At 41.6% G+C, this 19,318-nt stretch overlaps 1 protein-coding gene across 1 annotated transcript in view; it reads left to right on the top strand.

Moving 5' to 3' along the window:
• Positions 1-19,318, top strand: part of LOC137326905 (adhesion G-protein coupled receptor G2-like) — a 41,831-nt gene that overhangs the window by 2,807 nt on the left and 19,706 nt on the right. The window contains exons 2-7 of the mRNA XM_067992291.1: positions 2,573-2,729; positions 4,004-4,147; positions 6,340-6,465; positions 7,530-7,575; positions 11,079-11,182; positions 13,859-13,983. Of these exons, the coding sequence (XP_067848392.1) occupies positions 2,573-2,729; positions 4,004-4,147; positions 6,340-6,465; positions 7,530-7,575; positions 11,079-11,182; positions 13,859-13,983 (702 nt within the window). The remainder of the gene's footprint in view (positions 1-2,572; positions 2,730-4,003; positions 4,148-6,339; positions 6,466-7,529; positions 7,576-11,078; positions 11,183-13,858; positions 13,984-19,318) is intronic.

The following is a 19,318-nucleotide window of genomic DNA, read 5'->3' as shown; positions in this document are numbered from 1 at the left end:
GTGAGTGGATATCTATTGAACACTGTGAGTGGATATCTATTGAACTCTGTGAGTGGATATCTATTGAACACTGTGAGTGGATATCTATTGAACTCAGTGAGTGGATATCTATTGAACTCAGTGAGTGGATATCTATTGAACTCAGTGAGTGGATATCTATTGAACACTGTGAGTGGATATCTATTGAACTCAGTGAGTGGATATCTATTGAACTCAGTGAGTGGATATCTATTGAACTCAGTGAGTGGATATCTATTGAACTCTGTGAGTGGATATCTATTGAACTCTGTGAGTGGATATCTATTGAACTCAGTGAGTGGATATCTATTGAACTCAGTGAGTGGATATCTATTGAACACTGTGAGTGGATATCTATTGAACACTGTGAGTGGATATCTATTGAACTCTGTGAGTGGATATCTATTGAACACTGTGAGTGGATATCTATTGAACTCAGTGAGTGGATATCTATTGAACTCAGTGAGTGGATATCTATTGAACTCAGTGAGTGGATATCTATTGAACACTGTGAGTGGATATCTATTGAACTCAGTGAGTGGATATCTATTGAACTCAGTGAGTGGATATCTATTGAACTCAGTGAGTGGATATCTATTGAACTCTGTGAGTGGATATCTATTGAACTCTGTGAGTGGATATCTATTGAACTCAGTGAGTGGATATCTATTGAACTCAGTGAGTGGATATCTATTGAACTCAGTGAGTGGATATCTATTGAACTCAGTGAGTGGATATCTATTGAACTCAGTGAGTGGATATCTATTGAACTCAGTGAGTGGATATCTATTGAACTCAGTGAGTGGATATCTATTGAACACTGTGAGTGGATATCTATTGAACTCAGTGAGTGGATATCTATTGAACTCAGTGAGTGGATATCTATTGAACTCAGTGAGTGGATATCTATTGAACACTGTGAGTGGATATCTATTGAACTCAGTGAGTGGATATCTATTGAACTCAGTGAGTGGATATCTATTGAACTCAGTGAGTGGATATCTATTGAACTCTGTGAGTGGATATCTATTGAACTCTGTGAGTGGATATCTATTGAACTCAGTGAGTGGATATCTATTGAACTCAGTGAGTGGATATCTATTGAACTCAGTGAGTGGATATCTATTGAACTCAGTGAGTGGATATCTATTGAACTCTGTGAGTGGATATCTATTGAACTCTGTGAGTGGATATCTATTGAACTCAGTGAGTGGATATCTATTGAACTCAGTGAGTGGATATCTATTGAACTCAGTGAGTGGATATCTATTGAACTCAGTGAGTGGATATCTATTGAACTCAGTGAGTGGATATCTATTGAACTCAGTGTGTGGATATCTATTGAACTCAGTGTGTGGATATCTATTGAACTCTGAGACTAGGCATCTATTGAACACTGTGGAAAAACTCTTACCTGCTGGATCCGTCTGTTCCCTCCTCCCCTTAGCTGCCGGGTTTCCCGAGCCTTGGGAAACGCAGCCCCTGCCAAAATCTGAGGAACCGTGCCTCATTAACATATTAAAATCACTGACTCACCTCCTCAGAGCTGGTTACTCACACGGCCCCAAACCCGCCGTGATTACACCGGAAATAGGTGTGTTTGCGGCAGGTTGGGGTTGGGTTTCACATTTTTAACAATTTAAACCCCCCCCCCCCAACGCACTGTGGGGTGGGTTAAAATTCCCCCTTAGGTGTCTATTGAACTCTGTGAGTCGACATCTATTGAAGTCAATAAATAAGATCTAATGCGGTAGCTGTTGGGTGAATCAATCCCTATCCATGTTATCTACCCATGTAGCTGTCTTCCCTGTGATGTGTTTGATTTTCCAGTAAAGAATGTATTCAGTAATCCTGTATGTAAACATTGCAGAAAGAAATTTAAATTACATGGTTTACAGTGTTAAAAAATGTTTTGCAATTTACAATTTAAAGAGACACTGACGTGACTATGATGCTATAGTTAGTGAATAAAGGGACAGTCAACTGAGATGAGGAACTCAACGATGTGGTGATCATAGACACAAAGCAGTGTTCAGTGACTCCGTGGCACTGTGTGTTGGTGTAGTCGCTCATTTGGTCACCGACCCTGTATAATTGTATTCTTGTCTTTTTTAAAAATTTGATTAGTTTAAGTTGGCATAGGACTCTTCACTGGGCACCAAATTTTGCATTTGGGCAGACGAAGCAGACTGTAGCTATACCTGTACCTCATCTCAGGAGGTCCATGGTACAGTCATAGACGAGATGGGCTCACTATTGAGATTATTACACCAGCCCATCGAGAGATAGAATGCAGAGAGGTGAGACTCCTTGGATTAGTGTTCAATTCCCTGTTTATTTCAATATCTTAAAAAAACGCAATGGAATTTCACAGCACCCTGAGACGGAGTAAGGGAAAATAAATATAAGAACAAAAAGACTAAGACACTTCATTAAGTAGACTGTACTACAGATGATAAGTTACTACTTGAATCTACTTCCACTGCAATCCCTCCGCCCTCATCTTCCACACAAACTATCCTTCTAGCTGCTAACGGAGCCTGTTCTTTATTAGGATAATTCGAATTGTGGACAAGATCGGCCTGAAGCTGAATTTCACGACCGATTCAGTAAACATCACCTCCTCTTCTTTGGCTCTGGCTGTGACCAAAATCAACGCTACTGGCTTCGGTGGGGCAGACTTCAGCATCAGCAACATCACCAACCTGCAGGTAGCACAGACCCAACCTTTTCATCTTGCTTAACAATGTGGTTGTTTGGAACTTATTGCCTGACATGTAGGATGCAAAGTAGCTCAGGCACCTAATATATATCACCGATAAAAAGATATAAAATTAGCTTGACAATTCTTCAAATTATGTAGTTTGTTCCTGTGACAGCTCGGGATTTGGAACTTGTAATTTGATGAGATTTTCTTCTTTCAGTTTTATTGGTAGATTTTAAACAATGATTTCCCAAACACTTTATGATGGCAGTAGTTTGTCAGATATACTGACAGATATTATAACTCCCTTGAAGTATTATTTCAAAGTAAGACAGGCTGGTCGGGCCAGAGAACATAGGGCCAGAAATTGCTCCTGAAATCATGTTGGAGCCCAACAGTGCTCTCCGTTTTTTGTGGTGAATTGAAGGAGCAACTTCCGGCATTTGCACATGAGCAGTAAAGCGCGGAAATCATGAACTTGCTCCTAGTGGTTCGCCAGCAATATGACAGCTTCGAATTAAAGGGCCATCGCACGCTGCAATCAGAGAAATCATTGAAAAAGTGCCAACTTGCTCACCTGCCCAGCTGGAAAGTAACTAATTACACCACGGAACAGGTACACTTAAAAATACAGGTCTAAACTAAACATTAAAAGTGTGGTTAATCTTAATGACTGCCAAAAAACTAAAAATTAACTTTTATAGATGTGGAGTCTCATATTATTCCTTATTTTAATGGTTTTTCGTCAATTGTTTCTTTGTTTTTTATTTTAAAAATTTAAATTTTTATTTACAATGACATACAGAATACAAACTTTAAATGAATGAAGTCTGCTTGCCTGCTGGAGAAGTGCAGCCTGAATCTGTGGGCACGACTTCTCTTCCTGACAGATTTTATGGGCATGTCTTCACCTCACAGACATTTCCAGCTGCGCGGCAACTCACGCTGCTCAGAGGCGGGGTTGTTAGCGCACATTTTGTTTAAAGTTCAAATTCAAGCAATTCGACGCCACAGAGCCCGCAGTAAGTATTTTCGTTAATTAAATTCACAGGAGCTGCAGTGAGCATTGCCTCGCGATTTCTGGCCCAATAATTTAAATGAATGAGAAGTAAATTTTCAATAGGCCTTAGGAAGATCTTCCTGTATTCGCTGCACCCAGACAATCCAGTAGCCCCAGGAGGGACTGGGAAAATCTATCCCTGATTCCCTTCCTTCATCGTTCATTAAAAAAAACAAAGAATTTGTCTCTTAACTGTGTAACGGTTCTGTCTCATATTCCAGATTTCTCTGGATGAAAGATCTCCTCAGGCCAGTTTTGCAGCTATCGAGCTTCCAGCTTCCCTATTGAACAATCTCACATCAGAAGACAAGGATCTGGCTTCGAGAATTCAGTTCTCTTTCTATGAAAGACCTACACTTTTCCAGGTAGAATTCTAACCGATAATTTTGTTAGCTTTTTTTCAATGGATGATTCTGCACCCTCAGGAAGTTTAAACATAAATATAGACCTTGGTGGTAGAGGGGAGGAAGAGGTGGGCCTCAGGAATTTTGGACCAAAATTTCCTTGAGTCTTGCACCATTGGAATGGCGGTGTTGGGTTTGTTTTACACGGTAAAAGTCCTAGGAAGTTACGGCATGACTTACGCCATTATTCATGCTGTGCCGTAATTTCCTGGAACATTTGCCCTGCTCCACGAATACCCTTTCCGACACCGTGCAAAACTGATTATCGTGGGTTTTCAGTCAAGTGCATGGCGGATCGCCAATTTCCTGGCCAGTTTTCTTGCCGCAGCCATTTAGACTGAAATTTAATGGCACCTTAAATTCGTGAGTTTCAAATAATTGATTAAAGTAAAATGAAACCTCTGCCCTTTTTTGATAGTTTTAATTCTTGGCTAAAACCCATCAAAACACTTCTTTGTCACTGTGCGTTACGTCTGGTGTACATCATATGCACGATGTGAACCATTGATGGAAGTGAGAGAGTGGGGAGGAATTTCGTTTTGGCCCATTCCCAGGCCTGAAAGGATCATCACACACGCAGCATGCACCAGAAGGCTCATTTGAAATTGGGACTCGGGCCTCATCTGTCTAATGTTCATATAGATTGGCCCAGTTGTCCAAACAACTGGCTGGTTGCCTTGTGAGCAGGTGGTTATGAGGCTGAATCTCCAAGGTCGCCAATTGCTTCAATTCAGCCTCTTCAGTTTGGTGAGTTTCACCCATTATTGATGATGTTGCTGAGTGGAGTATCAGGCACAAGCATGGCTGGCTTCTTCAACCCTCTATTCTTGCACACAGTGTACACTATCGAGTGTATTGCCATTGAAGTGTATTTCCATGATTTAAAAAGAATGACAGGGTCCAATAGAAATATCTCTCTGTAGTGTCAAAGTCATTGGCCCCAATATTTACGGGGAGGAGGGGAGGGAACAGGGGTGGGGGTCCTGGCGGCTGGGAAACCCGTAAATGCGGGTAACCCGGAGGTCCAGCCAAATTTAAACTTTTCGTCTCTGTTTCCCAGCTGGCCGCCAGCCAATTTGAGAGGCTGGCGGCCGCAGCCGAGGAGCGGAGAGGAGAGAGGGAGGGAGGGAGATTGTGGGTCGGAGGGCATACCATGGAGGACCTGGGGGGACGATATCAGAAGGGCTGGAGAGGAGGCCTCACGCCGGGGGGAACATCGTGGAGGGCCGGGGACGAGATCCAGGGGGCCGCTGGCCGTGGGGGAAATCGGGGGCAAATGGATTGCGGAGATGGTGGGGGGGGGGAGGTTAAATCATGGGGGCTTCAGATCGCGGGGGGGATCAGATCACAGGGGGGCATCCAATCATGTTGGGGAGGGTCAGATCACGGTGGGGGGTAGGGTGGTGGTGGGCCTCGGCCGATCGTGGGGAGGGAAGCAGGTTTGCTTGGTGGGTTATAATGCATGTTAGAAAATCAGTCCTGCCATCAAGGTTCTCCATTGGCTACTACATCAGCTCATTCACCTGCTGGCATGTAACTCTCCTCCACAACTTCCAAGGCACCCATTTGGAAAATACTCTGTTATCTTTTTCTCACAGCCATTCCCCTACCTTGCACCAAATTGTTCCCCACATATCCTGTCATTGATAAAAATATTTTAATGGAAACAAATGTGGTGCCTTCCTACTGTTTTTTTATATCACTGTGCCTCCCCTTGATGCCTACAATTGTGTACTCTTTCAATCCTACTTCTCCTCAGTGCTCCCTCGGTGGTAGGAAGGAGGTGGCTAGGAGATACTTTCCACCAGGAGATACTTTCCACCAGGAGATACTTTCCACCAGGAGATACTTTCCACCAGGAGCCTTGGGAGATTAAGGGAGCCTTGGGGGATGAGGTGACACTTCCTTGCCTACAATTGTGAGCCCTTTTCCCCTTTAAGAAGAAAGTAGAGAGTATGAAGCCACCCTGCTTGCCATCATATGGCGTGCAACCTAGATGTCACCTTAATAGGGGTGAAAACAGGTGCATACATAAGAGTCTTTCACTGCTTCCCTCAGGGCCCTTATGTTATCGATCAGGGAGGAATGCATGTTTTTGTGACTAGCTTTACTGTCCTTCTTATTTTTAACAAGTATGTGTCCTTTGTTATCAGGATGCCAGCATTAAGAATACATTTGTCTTGAACAGTTACATCATCGCATCCAGCGTTGCAAACCTCAGTATCAATAACTTGACGAGTCCAGTCCGAATCACATTCAGGAACATTCAACTCACTCAGGTACTGCTGAGATCTGCGGCTGCTCTTCAATACACACAAATACTGGGCACTAGGTTGCTGGTCAGTGGTATGTGATAATTTACTGCATCCAGTAATGAGGAACATGATGGCAAGTACGATGTTAAGAAAGCCTATTTGCAGATAGTAGTGCAGCGCCACAAGGCAGTGGGGCACACGTGTACATCCTGGACTGATCGATGGCAAATGAAGTTCAATATGCAAAGTGCTGTATATTGGAAGTTAAACAGGAGGAATGTGTACTCCATGGGTGGGGATGAACTTTCCAAAGGGGAAGTTGCAAGAAACCCAGGGGTGTTAGTTGACCCATTGTTCACCAGGTCTAAACAGTCTGAGGTGGCAAAAAACATAGCAAATAGAATCCTAGGGTATAAAATCAAATCAGTTGAGTTTGAATCCCCAGACATCATGCTGCACCTGGAGCACTGCCTGCTGTTCTGATCACTGTGGCTTTAGGGGGCCATGCAGGCCTTAGAAGAGGGCAGTGGAGAACAATAAAGATGGTCCCTGGTGTCAGAGGGAAGAACTATGAGGTGCTCCATGATAGGGAAGGGCTCTTCAGCCATCAAAAGAGTCATTTCAAATGACACCTTACAGAGATAAATGAGATACTTAACAGGATAGGGAAAGTAGACTCAAACAAGACCTTCAGATAAGCCAGGGCAGCTTCACAAGAGGACATAGGTTCAAGGCTGTGAAGGGAAAATTTAGGACAGTTGTCAGGAAGTATCTCTTTACACAGACGGCGACTAACTCATTTAAGAGGCAGCTATATTCTGTAATAGGCAGTTGGTAGGTTTGGCATTCTGGAAGGATGAGGTCAAATGGGTTAAAGTGCCTTTTTTATATATATCTATTTTGTAAGATTTAATATTTGGATATTTGCTGTAAGAGAATTCAGTAAAGTGGCATTAGCTGATCAGTCACGATTGAAAAAATCTTGCTATGTTATAAACTGTTAATCCTGCATAAGCCATTTATATTTCATGTTTTACTTCAGTACTAAATAGATGAACAATTATTGACAATGTGTTTTGTAATTGCAGAATGACTCTGATGTACAGTGTGTGTTCTGGGACTGCAATAAAAGCAGTAAGTACTTCACCCCATATTCGAATGGACAAACAAAATTCCATTCAAACACTACCTTTCACAATCTCAGGACATCCCAAAGCACTTCACAGCCAATGAAGTACTTTTGAAGTGTAGTCACTGTTGTGATGTAGAAAACACGGCAGCCAATTTGTGCACATTAAGGTCCCACAAACAACAGTGTTATAAATGAACAGATAATCTGTTTTATTAAATCAAAAGCAAAATACTGTGGATGCTGGAAATCTGAAATAAAAACAGAAAATGCTGGAACTGGACCAGTTCTGACGAAAGGTCTTCGACCTGAAACGTTATCTCTGTTTCTTTCTCCACAGATGCTGCCTCACTTACTGAGCTTTTCCAGCATTTTCTGTTTTTATATCTGTTTTATTAATTTTAGTTTAGGGATAAATATTGGCCAGGACACCTCCCTATCTCTTCTTTGACTAGTGCCATGGGATCTTTTACATCCACAAAAGGGCAAAAGGGACCTCAGTTTCATCCCGAAGGCAGCACCTCCAACAGTGCAGCACTCCCTCAGTACTGCACTGGAGTGTCAGGCTATATTTGTACTCAAGTTGCTGGAGTGGGTCTTGAACGCAAGATCTGCTGACTCAGAGATAAGAGTGCTTATCTTTGGTGATCGTGTAAAACGGGCAATATCAGATCAGCCGTCCATTATAAGAATGTAAGACCATAAGAAATAGGAACTGGAGTAGGCCATTTGGCCGCTTGAGGCTGCTCTGCCATTCAATAAGATCATGGCTGATCGACCTCAACTCCACTTTCCTGCCCTACTTTCATATCCCTTGATTCCCTTAGTGTCCAAAAATCTATTGATCTCAGTCTTGAACGTGCTCAATGACTGAGCATCCACAGCCCTCTGGGGTGGAGAATTCCAAAGATTCACAACCCTCTGAGTGAAGACATTTTTCCTCATCTCGGTCCTAAATGGCCGACCCCCTTTCTTGAGACTATGACCCCTAGATCTAGATTCTCCAGCCAAAGGAAACGACCTCTCAGCATCTACTCTGTAAAACCCTCTAAGAATTTTATATGTTTCAAAGAGATCACCACTTATTCTTCTAAACTTCAGAGAGGTTAGGCCCATTCTACTCAATCTCTCCTCATAGGACAATCTTTTCATCCCAGCAATCAATCTAGTGAACCTTTGTTGCACCCCCTCTAAGGCAAGTATATCTTTCCTTTGGTAAGGAGACCAAAACCGTACACAGTACTCCAGGTGTGGTCTCACCAGAGCCCTATATTATTGCAGCAAGATCTTCTTAATCTTATACTCCAACCCCCTTGCAATAAAGGCTAACATACATTTGCCTTCCTTGCTGTACCTGCACGTGATAGTGTGATTCATGTACAAGGACATCCAAATCCCTTTGGCTACCAACATTTCTTAGTCACCTTTTAACAAATATTCTGTTTTTCTATTCTTCCTCCAAAGTGGATAATTTCACAACTCCCCACATTATAGTCCAGCTGCCACCATCTCACCCATTCATTTCACCAGCTTATATCCCTTTGTAGCCTCTTTGCGTCCTCCTCACAGCTTACTTTCCCACCTAGCTTTGCATTGTCAGAAAACTTGGATACATTGCACTCGGTCCCTTCATCTAAGTCATTGATATATATTGTAAACAGCTGAGGCCCAAGCACTGATCCTTGTGGCACCCCACTAGTTACAACCTGCCAACCCAAAAACTTTTGGACACTGAGGGAATCAAAGATATGGGGTACAGGCAAGAAAGTGGAGTTGAGGTAGAAGATCAGCTATGATCTTAGTGAATGGCAGAGCAGATTCGAGGGGCGATATGGCCTACTCCTGCTCCTATTTCTTATGTTTTTGTGACCTGTTTATTCCCATTCTCTGTTTTCTCTCTGTTAACTAATCCTCAATCCATGCTGATATATTAACCCCAATCTCATGAGCCCTAATCTTGTGTTACAACCTCTTATGTGGCACCTTATCGAATGCTTTTTGAAAATCCAAATATACTCTATCTATTGGTTCTCCCTTACCTACCCTGCTAGTTACACCCTCAAAAAACTCTAATAGATTTGTCAAATACAATTTCCCTTTCATAAAACTATGTTGACTCTGCCTAATCACATAATGATTTTCTAAGTGCCCTGTTACTACATCCTTAATAATACATTCTAACATTTTCCCTACTACTAATGTCAGGCTAACTGGCCTATAGGTCTCTATTTTCTCTCTCCCTCCTTTCTTGAATAGCAGGGTTACATTTGCTACCTTCCAATCCATGGGGACCATTCCAGAATCTAAGGAATTTTGGAAGATCAAAACCAATGCATTCACTATCTCTGCAGCCACCTCTTTCAAAACCCATTCCATGAACTCATCCTCCAAATTACTTTTGCCAATTTAGTTTGCCCAGTCTATATGATTGTAAAGGATGTGTTCACAATTTCACTACAAATAGGGATCAGAGGAATTCGGCAGGAATGCTTTTACCATATTGCTATTCAGAACAACCAGAGGAATTCTTACCCGAGAGTCGCTAATCTTTAACTTAATGCCCTGTAGAAGGTGTTGTTTGTTAATCTAAATATCATAAGACCACCACGGATGAGGAAGGCCATTCAGCCCATCTTGGTTCATCCATCCAGAAAGAGTCAATAGTTCCCCCTTTGCAGCATCCAATTCTTAAATGATTGGAGAATTTTTGCCCACTCTATTCTATTTGGGGGTCTATGCCATATGTTGATCACTCTTTATTGTGATGGAGAACTTCCTGATACCAGTCCTGTATTTGTTTGTTATTAGCTTGTGTCCCCTTGTCCTACTCTCGCAATTTACTTTAAAGTCATTTTAGAGATTTACCTTTTCCATTCCCTTAACAATCTATATAACTCGATAAGATGACCTCTCAGATGCATCTTTTTCAGGTTCTCCAGTCTTTCCTTATAGATCGGATCTTTAACACTAGGGACCAGCCCCGAGGCTTTTCTCTGCACTGCCGCTAGCGCTTGAATGTCTCCTTTGTGTCTCAGTAATCAGAACTGGGCACAATATTCTGTAGTCTGACTAGACCTACAGAGCTGATCACAACATCTTTTGGCTTGTATTCTACTGTTTTGATTATGTAGTACAACATCCTGTTGGCATTGTTCATTGCTACTCTGCATTGATTGGACATCATGAGCATTGAGTCTACTAAAACACCTAGGTCTCTTTCAACTTTATCCTTAGCTATTTCAGCACCCTTCATGGAGTACGTGTGTCTTTCCCATTTTCCCTTCCTATGTGCAGTACTTTACACTTGTCTGCATTAAATTTCTTCTATCATTGTTCGGCCCAATTGCATATTTTATCCAACTCATTCTGTCACATATGAGCTGCCTTCTCTAATTCAACTGCTCCTCCTAGTTTGATATCTGCACAGGAGCTGAAAGGATTTGTCTCTTAGATGCCAGAACTTAATCTCTGATGGTTTCAGTCATAATGTGTTTTTGTATGTTTGCAGATGGCACTCCTGGATGGAGTTCGGATGGCTGTAGTACGGAACAGAAAACATCCAATGAGACAGTATGTGAATGCAATCATCTCACACACTTTGGCATCTTACTGGTATGTAAACAAAATGAAAGATCCCACAATCATGCCTCAAGGGCCAGACTTTTGTCAGAACTGGACTGATGTTAAATATGATCCAGGTGCCAAGTACAATGATTCTGTCAAAATAGACAAAATCAGTTTGACCCTAATTAGTTTGGTGCCCATTAAGGACATCTCTTAATTCTTCCTATTTCTAGAATGGAGAAATGCCTTTCATGACCTCAGGATGTCCCAAAGCATTTACAGCCAATGAAGGACTTTGAAAGTGTAGTCACTGTTGTAATGTAGGAAACGCGGCAGCCAATTTGCACACAGCATTGTTCCACAAACAGCACTTAGATAAATGACCAGATAATCTGTTTTTAGTGATATTGGTTAGAAGATGAACATTTCTAGGAATTGGGGGGATAAATAGATGTCCCCTATAGATGCCCATACAGGGATCTTACAGTCTAACCCAGTTTGTCTCAACCTGGTTTGGTCTCCTGCATCCCTGACAGTTTCTGAAATGAGTCTTGCACCTAAAGGGACTTACAGTGCTTCATTTCAGAGGCAGACTTGTTTTGCCAGGAAATTTGTTAATGAAGTAATAAAGTGTGTAACTTTCTTCTGAGCTATACAGTGTAAACTCTTAGCCTGGCTGTAGCTATGGTAGAACCCATCCATCTAAACACCTAGACAATATCTGCAGTCTGATCAGACATTGCAATAAAACTACAGTTTGCCCATTATCAGATGAACATGTTACAGGGCATAACAGGATAGGATCGGAAACAAGTAGCAGAATTTAAGAAATAAATCATCAGGACAAATGTAAAGGATGCTCAGTACCTACACTCTGGGTGGTATAATTATTGCTTCCATGAATTAGATTGGTTTATAGATCAATTTTTTTCATTCCACAAATTATCTGGGGCATTTTATTTTGCCTAGTAAACTACTTAGTGATGTCACCAGATCATTATGACTTTATTAGTGTGGAACTGTATTTCATACTTTCAACTTTTTAAGTGTAAGAACATCACCTGCCTATTATTACCTGGTTTTGTCCAGCAGTCAGCTATCTCCATAACTAAGGTTACTGGAGAACTCACAAGTGACAAATTCATGATTGATTCATTGTCCACTTCACAAGTGTGAGATGTTTAAATGGGGCAAATGTTACAATTCAGAGCTGCCGAAGGCCAGTGCATCAAATTTGCAGTCCTGTCCTTTAAAACTAAGGGAGGGGAAACCCAGCTGACTGCGGATCAGGAACAATGACACCTGAATTCCTACCCGTCCCCTGAAGCTCTGCACCAGGAGCAGGAGCATGTAAAACCTACCCCTCACCCTCCACTGCCCTCTTACCTCAGTGTTGCCACGAAATGGTCTATCTATTCTACATGCTTAAAATCTAATTTGGAAATTAGAAAATACCTTTGCCGTTCCCAGAACACACATGCATTGTTAAGTTCCTTTCTACAGCGTGAATATGTACTTAAAAAAAATTGATTTAAGCTCCTCAAATTATATAAAGAACAAAATATTCTCTGGCAAACTGTATTTTAAAATAATAACGTGTAAAGTTGTTTATTTTACATAATCTTCAAGGTAAAAGTTTTATTTTAACTGACTAAGTCAAATTCCATTTTTATTAAATATATATATAACTCCTGGATTTTTACTCATGTCTCGAGGATGCTTTCCGTGACCGTATCCATTTTTCCATGAGAACCACAGATGACTGGCATTTGCTTTTAGTATCCTCTCCTCTGCTCCCTCTTTAAGGTCACCTTGAGTATACTCTGTTCTCCAAAGATGCAGGCAGGGTCCCCAGGCCCATACCAACCTTATTCTATAATCCAACAGCTGAGACAGTATGTGACTGCAATCTATGATGACTTTTTCTTTGATTTTCCCACCCTTCCAATAGGGAAGTGCCAGCTTCTGCTTGGCAGCCTACCGTGGGTGATGCAGACTGGATTGAGAACTCAGTTGGGTTGGCATGAAGCCATGTCTTAGTATTTTGCCAAGCAAGCTAGACCAGCAACAATTTTTTCTGCTCAAAAACAGTAGCCGAAAAAAAAAATCTGATCTCTTGTTGGAGGACAGGGGAGGAAGAGGAAGAGGGAAGCCATTTTGGAGAGTCCTGGGATGGAACAACTATCAAAAAGGGTCTTACAGGTGCCATTTCGGCAAAGGTATAGAAGAAAGAAATCATTCCCAGGTAGACAAAATAGGGGCGCTACAGCACTCTGACCCTAAACATTAGGTTGAGGTTTAGAAGCCTGAGAATTATTTTTGGCGATATTAGCAGATGAATACCTAACATACTAACATTGCGTTCTTCTCTCTGTTATCCCGTGGAACTGTTAACCCATTTAAAATAAGTGGGTTAACACCTGCATTAAAACAGTGCATAGATGAACAAGCTAAATGTTTATCTACTGATATCTCCAACAGTAATTTCTAGGCTATGGAGTATTATTGTGTAAAGTGGAGCTGTGCTGTTGCTATACTTAGCTAGACGAAGCAAGAGTTACATTAAACAAATTACAGTAGTAGTTCTGATGAAGCCTCACACTGAACCATTAACCTATCTCTCTCTCCCAGGTGTTGATTGACCTGCTCAGCATTTCTCTTTTTATTTCAGATTTCCAGTAGTTGTTTCATTTCTTTTTACCTTGAATTTTGCTATTTTTATAGGATTTTTCCAGAGATCCTATGATCGATCCAGTTAACAACCAAATCCTCACTTTCATCACATACATAGGCTGTGGCCTTTCATCGATTTTCTTGGCAGTGACCCTGGTGACATACCTTGCCTTTGAGTAAGTTTTTTTGTTTTATTAAAAACCTTCAAAAACTCCAATGCTGAGAAATTCCCTCATCGAACTATTATATTGGAGTGTGTAACATACTTAAAAAGAATCACGGAGTCAAACCTGTTTTACATTTTACAGCTGTAATATGGCATGAGTTTATTTGCTTTCACTCCAAGGGTCAGCTGGGCCCAATTGTAGTACTCACATCTCTAAGTCAGAAGGTTGTGGATTCAAGCCCCACTACCGGACTTGAGCATCTAATAGGCTGACCCTTCAATGTTGTACTGAGGGAATGTCACATTGTCAGAGGTGCTTTTCTTTCAGAAGAAAAGTTAAACCCTGTGTGCTTGAGATCAGGTGGGTGTAAAACATTCCCAAGGCATTTTTTCAAAGAAGAGCGGGCAGTTCTCCTGGTGGCTTGGACAATCTTCATTCCACAACCTACACCAGCAAAAAACAGATTAACTGGCCAGTCATCTTGTTGCTGTTTGTGGGACTTTGCTGTGCACAAATTGGATGCTGTGTTTGCTACAAAATCAATAGTGGCAGCACTCCAAAAGTAAATCAGTGACTGTCAGTGACTGAGATATGCTAAGGGCATGAAAGGCTCTACATCAATGTGAGCTCACTCTTCTTTTCCCCCTTCCCAAAGCATTAGTCTTATGTAGTAACTCTTAGTAACAGCTCCATCATGTTACCCCAGAGAGATTCAGCATTCACTTTCGATTATAAAGACAAAGAATATACATCAAAATCTTCAAATACTGTGAAATCTTCATTATTTATTAAAGTACAAACTATGCATTTAAAAGAGGAAAGAAAGTAGGTACATAGGTTTCAAACTGGGATCCCTGGATCCTAGGATGTCTCTGAGGGAATTCCAGGAGGTCCACAAGGCAATCAGATATCTGTATTTTTCTACAATTGTTGACTTATTAGCATGTTATTTCTGTATGCTAATAAAAAATGTTTTTTTTTTAATTATAGAGGTATTTTCCTTTAGCTAGTTGACACTGTTTTGGACATTAGATGGTATTTGCAGGAGTGTGTCAATATTTATAGACATCCACCACACACAAAAAATGTTTGAAAACCCCTGGTCTAGGGCAAGAACATTTGTTCAAGGTACTCTACCTGTTGCACAAAACATTGGTTGCTAGACCTATGTGCTGCAGTGTGTTATACACTAGGCTTTCACTTCCAGGACCTAGGTTCAAAACCAGCCCATACTAATGACATGGCAGTCTTTGGAAGCTGTTAGCTGAAGTGAGTTTGGGCAGTTTCAATCAATTACCTCATGGACATGCACCTAGAGAATTAAGATGTCCTTATTTTGACACAAATCGGCAATTTCACCAAGAAAGATCACAGGTAGCTAATATGGAGAAAAGGAAAAAATGTCGCACAGGTGCCTCGGTAGCTCCCATTCTGAGATTGAGGTTAATACATGTTTTGAGGCAAAGTAGAGGGAATTTTACTCTCCAGCTGATAGTGATATACCTGCCCAGGAAGTGCTTCTTGCTGAAATGGGAAGAGTACTCAAATGAGATCAGCAAAGTTAATACAAGTGGGAGATGAAACTTGGACCATCATCTGTATTGTTCAGTTCCACACTGGGCAGGGCAATTACCAATTCAGTACCAATTCAGTGGAGGAGCATAGCTAAAGTTTTATTTCTAAAATGAAACATAGAAACATAGAAAATAGGAGCAGGAGTAGGCCTTTCGGCCCTTTGAGCCTGCTCCGCCATTCGATATGATCATGGCTGATCCTCTATCTCAATACCATATTCCCGCTCTCTCCCCATATCCCTTGATGTCTTCTGCATCTAGAAATCTATCTATCTCCTTCTTAAATATATTCAGTGACTTGGCCTCCACAACCTTCTGTGGTAGAGAATTCCACAGCTTCACCACCCTCTGAGTGAAGAAATTTCTCCTCATCTCAGTCCTAAATGTCCTACCCCATATCCTGAGACTGTGACCCCTCGTTCTAGACCCCCCAGCCAGGGGAAACATCCTCCCTGCATCCTGTCTGTTTAGCCCTGTCAGAATTTTATACGTTTCAATGAGATCCCCTCTCATTCTTCTAAATTCTAGTGAGTACAGGTCTAGACGACCCAATCTCTCCTCATACGAGAGTCCTGCCATCCCAGGGATCAGTCTGGTGAACCTTCACTGCACTCCCTCTATGGCAAGTTTATCCTTTCTTGGGTAAGGAAACCAAAACTGCACACAATATTCCAGGTGTGGTCTCACTAAGGCACTGTATAATTGCAGTAATACATCCTTGCTCCTGTACCCAAATCCTCTTGCAATGAAGGCTAACATGAACATGGATAAACCCTTTGGCACTACTGGTGAGAAATGTACCATTTCAGAAAATATGTCAACCAATATCAGCACAAATATCTCTCATCTTGAAGAGTAGAAAAACATTATAAAACATATTGGTTGACATATCTTCTGAAATGTTAGATTTCTCATCTGTCGTGCCAAAGAATTTATTCAAGTTCATTTTTGAAATAAAACTTTAGCTGAGCTCCTCCACTGACAGGGGTGCAAATCAAATGAATTGCTTTGTGCCAGAAAGTGTTGAGTTTCTTGAGCATTGTTGCAGCTGCACCCATCCAAATGACTACGAGTGTTTCATCACATTCCTGACTTGAGTCTTGTAGATGCTCGATAGTCTTTGAGAGATTAGGAGGTGAATCACTCATCGCAGAGTACCCAACCTCTGCCTTGATCTTGTAACCAGCGTTGATATGGCTGGTCCAGTTAAATTTCTGGTCCATGGTGACCCCCAGGATGTTGATGGTGGGGGGCTCAGAGATGATAGTGCCATTGAAGGTTTGGGGGTGATGGTTGGGGATTTTTCTTGTTGGAAATGGTTATTGCCTGGCACTTCTGCGGTATGAATGTTACCTGCCACTTTTCAACCCAAGCTGTAATGTTGTCCAAGTTCTGCCGTAAGCTGGCATGAGTTGTTTTATTATCAGAGGAGTTATGATAGGACCTGAACTTGGCACCGTGAGTAAAAATCCCTATTCCTGACCTCATGACAGAGGGAAGGTTGGGGACTTGGGACATTTTACTATGTTAAAGACGCTATATAAGTGCAAATTGTTCTTGTTGTTTATGTTGAAGGTCATTGATGATGCAACTTAAGATAGTTTATGCTTCCATGAGAAACTCGAGTAGTGATCATCTGCAGCTGCCATGTACTCAGTGCTGCACTGAATTACAACTGTGCAATGGTCACTCCTACTAATTCCAATGTGGATTGACATGTCTGCGACATATAGGTTTGACTGTGATGACCCCATGATTAAAATGTTTGTAAACACTCACTATCCAGGCTCATTCGTATAGAATGGCCCTTTGGGCAAGGTGCTGAAAGGCAGCCAATGCCCATGGTACCATACCCCAGCCTAAATCATTTGCGGGGTGGAGGAGGAGAAAGGAATTAAACTTCAACTCAAGGGTTAAGCCCTGTGTTGTTGGAGAAACTTTTTCATGGTGCCATAAGCATTGAACAGAATGTTTTCTAAGAATCAGCCAGTGGCCAGGATTTCTATTCGATTTTGGCAGCATTCCTCAGCCTAAAAAGGTCTTTAACTAATCGCGTTTCATTTTTCACTCATAACTGATGAGACATTTTACTGACTTAGGATTTACTTTCAACTTGGGACGTGGGAGGAAAGCCTTTGTTTGTGCGATCAGGAGTCACCATGAGAGATGTATTGTTTATAATATTTATTGCACTGCTGCACAGGAAGCCTATTCTTCTGTCTGTGTTTATGACAAGTCATGACATTGACAAAATAAAGACTTGTTGCGATATAGCAAAGCCATTTTCTGCTTGGGTTGGTTAAGTAAATTACCTTTGAAATGATGGGAGTAATATTTCATTGTTCGGACTGAGTACAAACACAGCTCGTAGAATAAGTTTCCAGTAATAGACTGCTGATTGTATGTCTTCTCTTGTGCATCCTCGACTTCCTTCACCCCACCATTGGCGGCCGTGCCTTGAGCTGACTAGACCCTAAGCTCTGGAATTCCCTCCCTAAATCTCTCCGCCTCTTCACCTCTCCTTTATGACGCCCCTTAAATCCTACCTCTTTGACCAAGCTTTTGGTCATTTGTCCTAATGTCTCCTTCTTTGGCTCGGTGTCAATTTTTTTGTCTGATTACGCACCTGTGAAGCACCTTGGGCTGTTTTACTATGTTAAAGGCGCTATATAAATGCAAGTTGTTGTTCTTGTTCTTCATCAACAACATGGAAAATGTGTACGTTTGTCAGATGATAAGTAACTACAGGCAATGAAGGGAGAAGATGATTCACTGGCTTTGGGCACTGTCCTGTCAGCTCTGGCACCTGCATTCAAATCCAGCCAAAGACCGCTGGGATGAAAGTCTTCTCTGACTGTTCGATGTGGCTGACCTAGGGGCAGATTAATCCTGTGTGCTATGCATAACAAAATTGTAAACCTGTTCTTTAGAAATGGGTTTACAATCTTCTTGTATGTAGTACACAAAGGAAACCTCCCCCTTCCCCCATTTGAAATGGGTTTGGGCAGTGCTGGCTCACCCAATTCTTATAGGACCGAAGAAGTTTACAGGACAGAAAGAGATCATTCCACCCTTTGCTAGAGCAATATAAAACTAATCCCACCACCCTCCCTCTCTTTCCATACCCATTGGAAACGCATGTGATGCTAAAGCACATCATTCCTATAATTCCAGAATAATTGTCATTGAATTGGCAATCACCATCAGAGAGGCCACAAGGCTGGCTGATATGGAGAAGTTCACAGTGCTGCAGTAAGCGGGGTTTCTGAGTTGGGAATAAAAGGATGAGAATTCTGATCTATTGCTTTTTTAAGCATGCTGGGAGCACATATGGAAAAGTTGTGCCCCATAGCTGTGATTTGCCATCTGTTAACTTTAATGGAGTGCCCAATTTTTTTGATATGTTCTCTTGGTGCCCACCAAGAAATGGCACATCAGAATTTTTACCCTAAGGTGCCTCAATGTGGTAGAGTAGAGGAAGCTAACCTGTGTTTAAGCAGAGTGATGAATGTTGAGATTTGGGGCCCAAGTGAAACATTGATTCAGATCAATGATATCCTTCATCTTGATTGAAACCAAATTCTTCAAAACACAGATAATGAAATAAGTTAATTGCCAGCTGATTTAGTTTGTGCAGCACATGCGTATGCACACTGTGAATATAGAAGTTAGTCCAAAAAGTTTTTATATTGTGCTCTTATAGAAAACCAAGCCTCTAGTGGTAAGGTTTATTTATCCCATTATTTTCAAAAGTGCTGCCATCCCTTAAC

This window comes from Heptranchias perlo, chromosome 11 (genome assembly GCF_035084215.1).
Source record: "Heptranchias perlo isolate sHepPer1 chromosome 11, sHepPer1.hap1, whole genome shotgun sequence".
Taxonomy (NCBI): Eukaryota; Metazoa; Chordata; class Chondrichthyes; order Hexanchiformes; family Hexanchidae; genus Heptranchias; species Heptranchias perlo.
The sequence above is the reverse complement of the archived record's forward strand: the minus strand, read 5'-3'. Positions and strand labels throughout refer to the sequence as shown.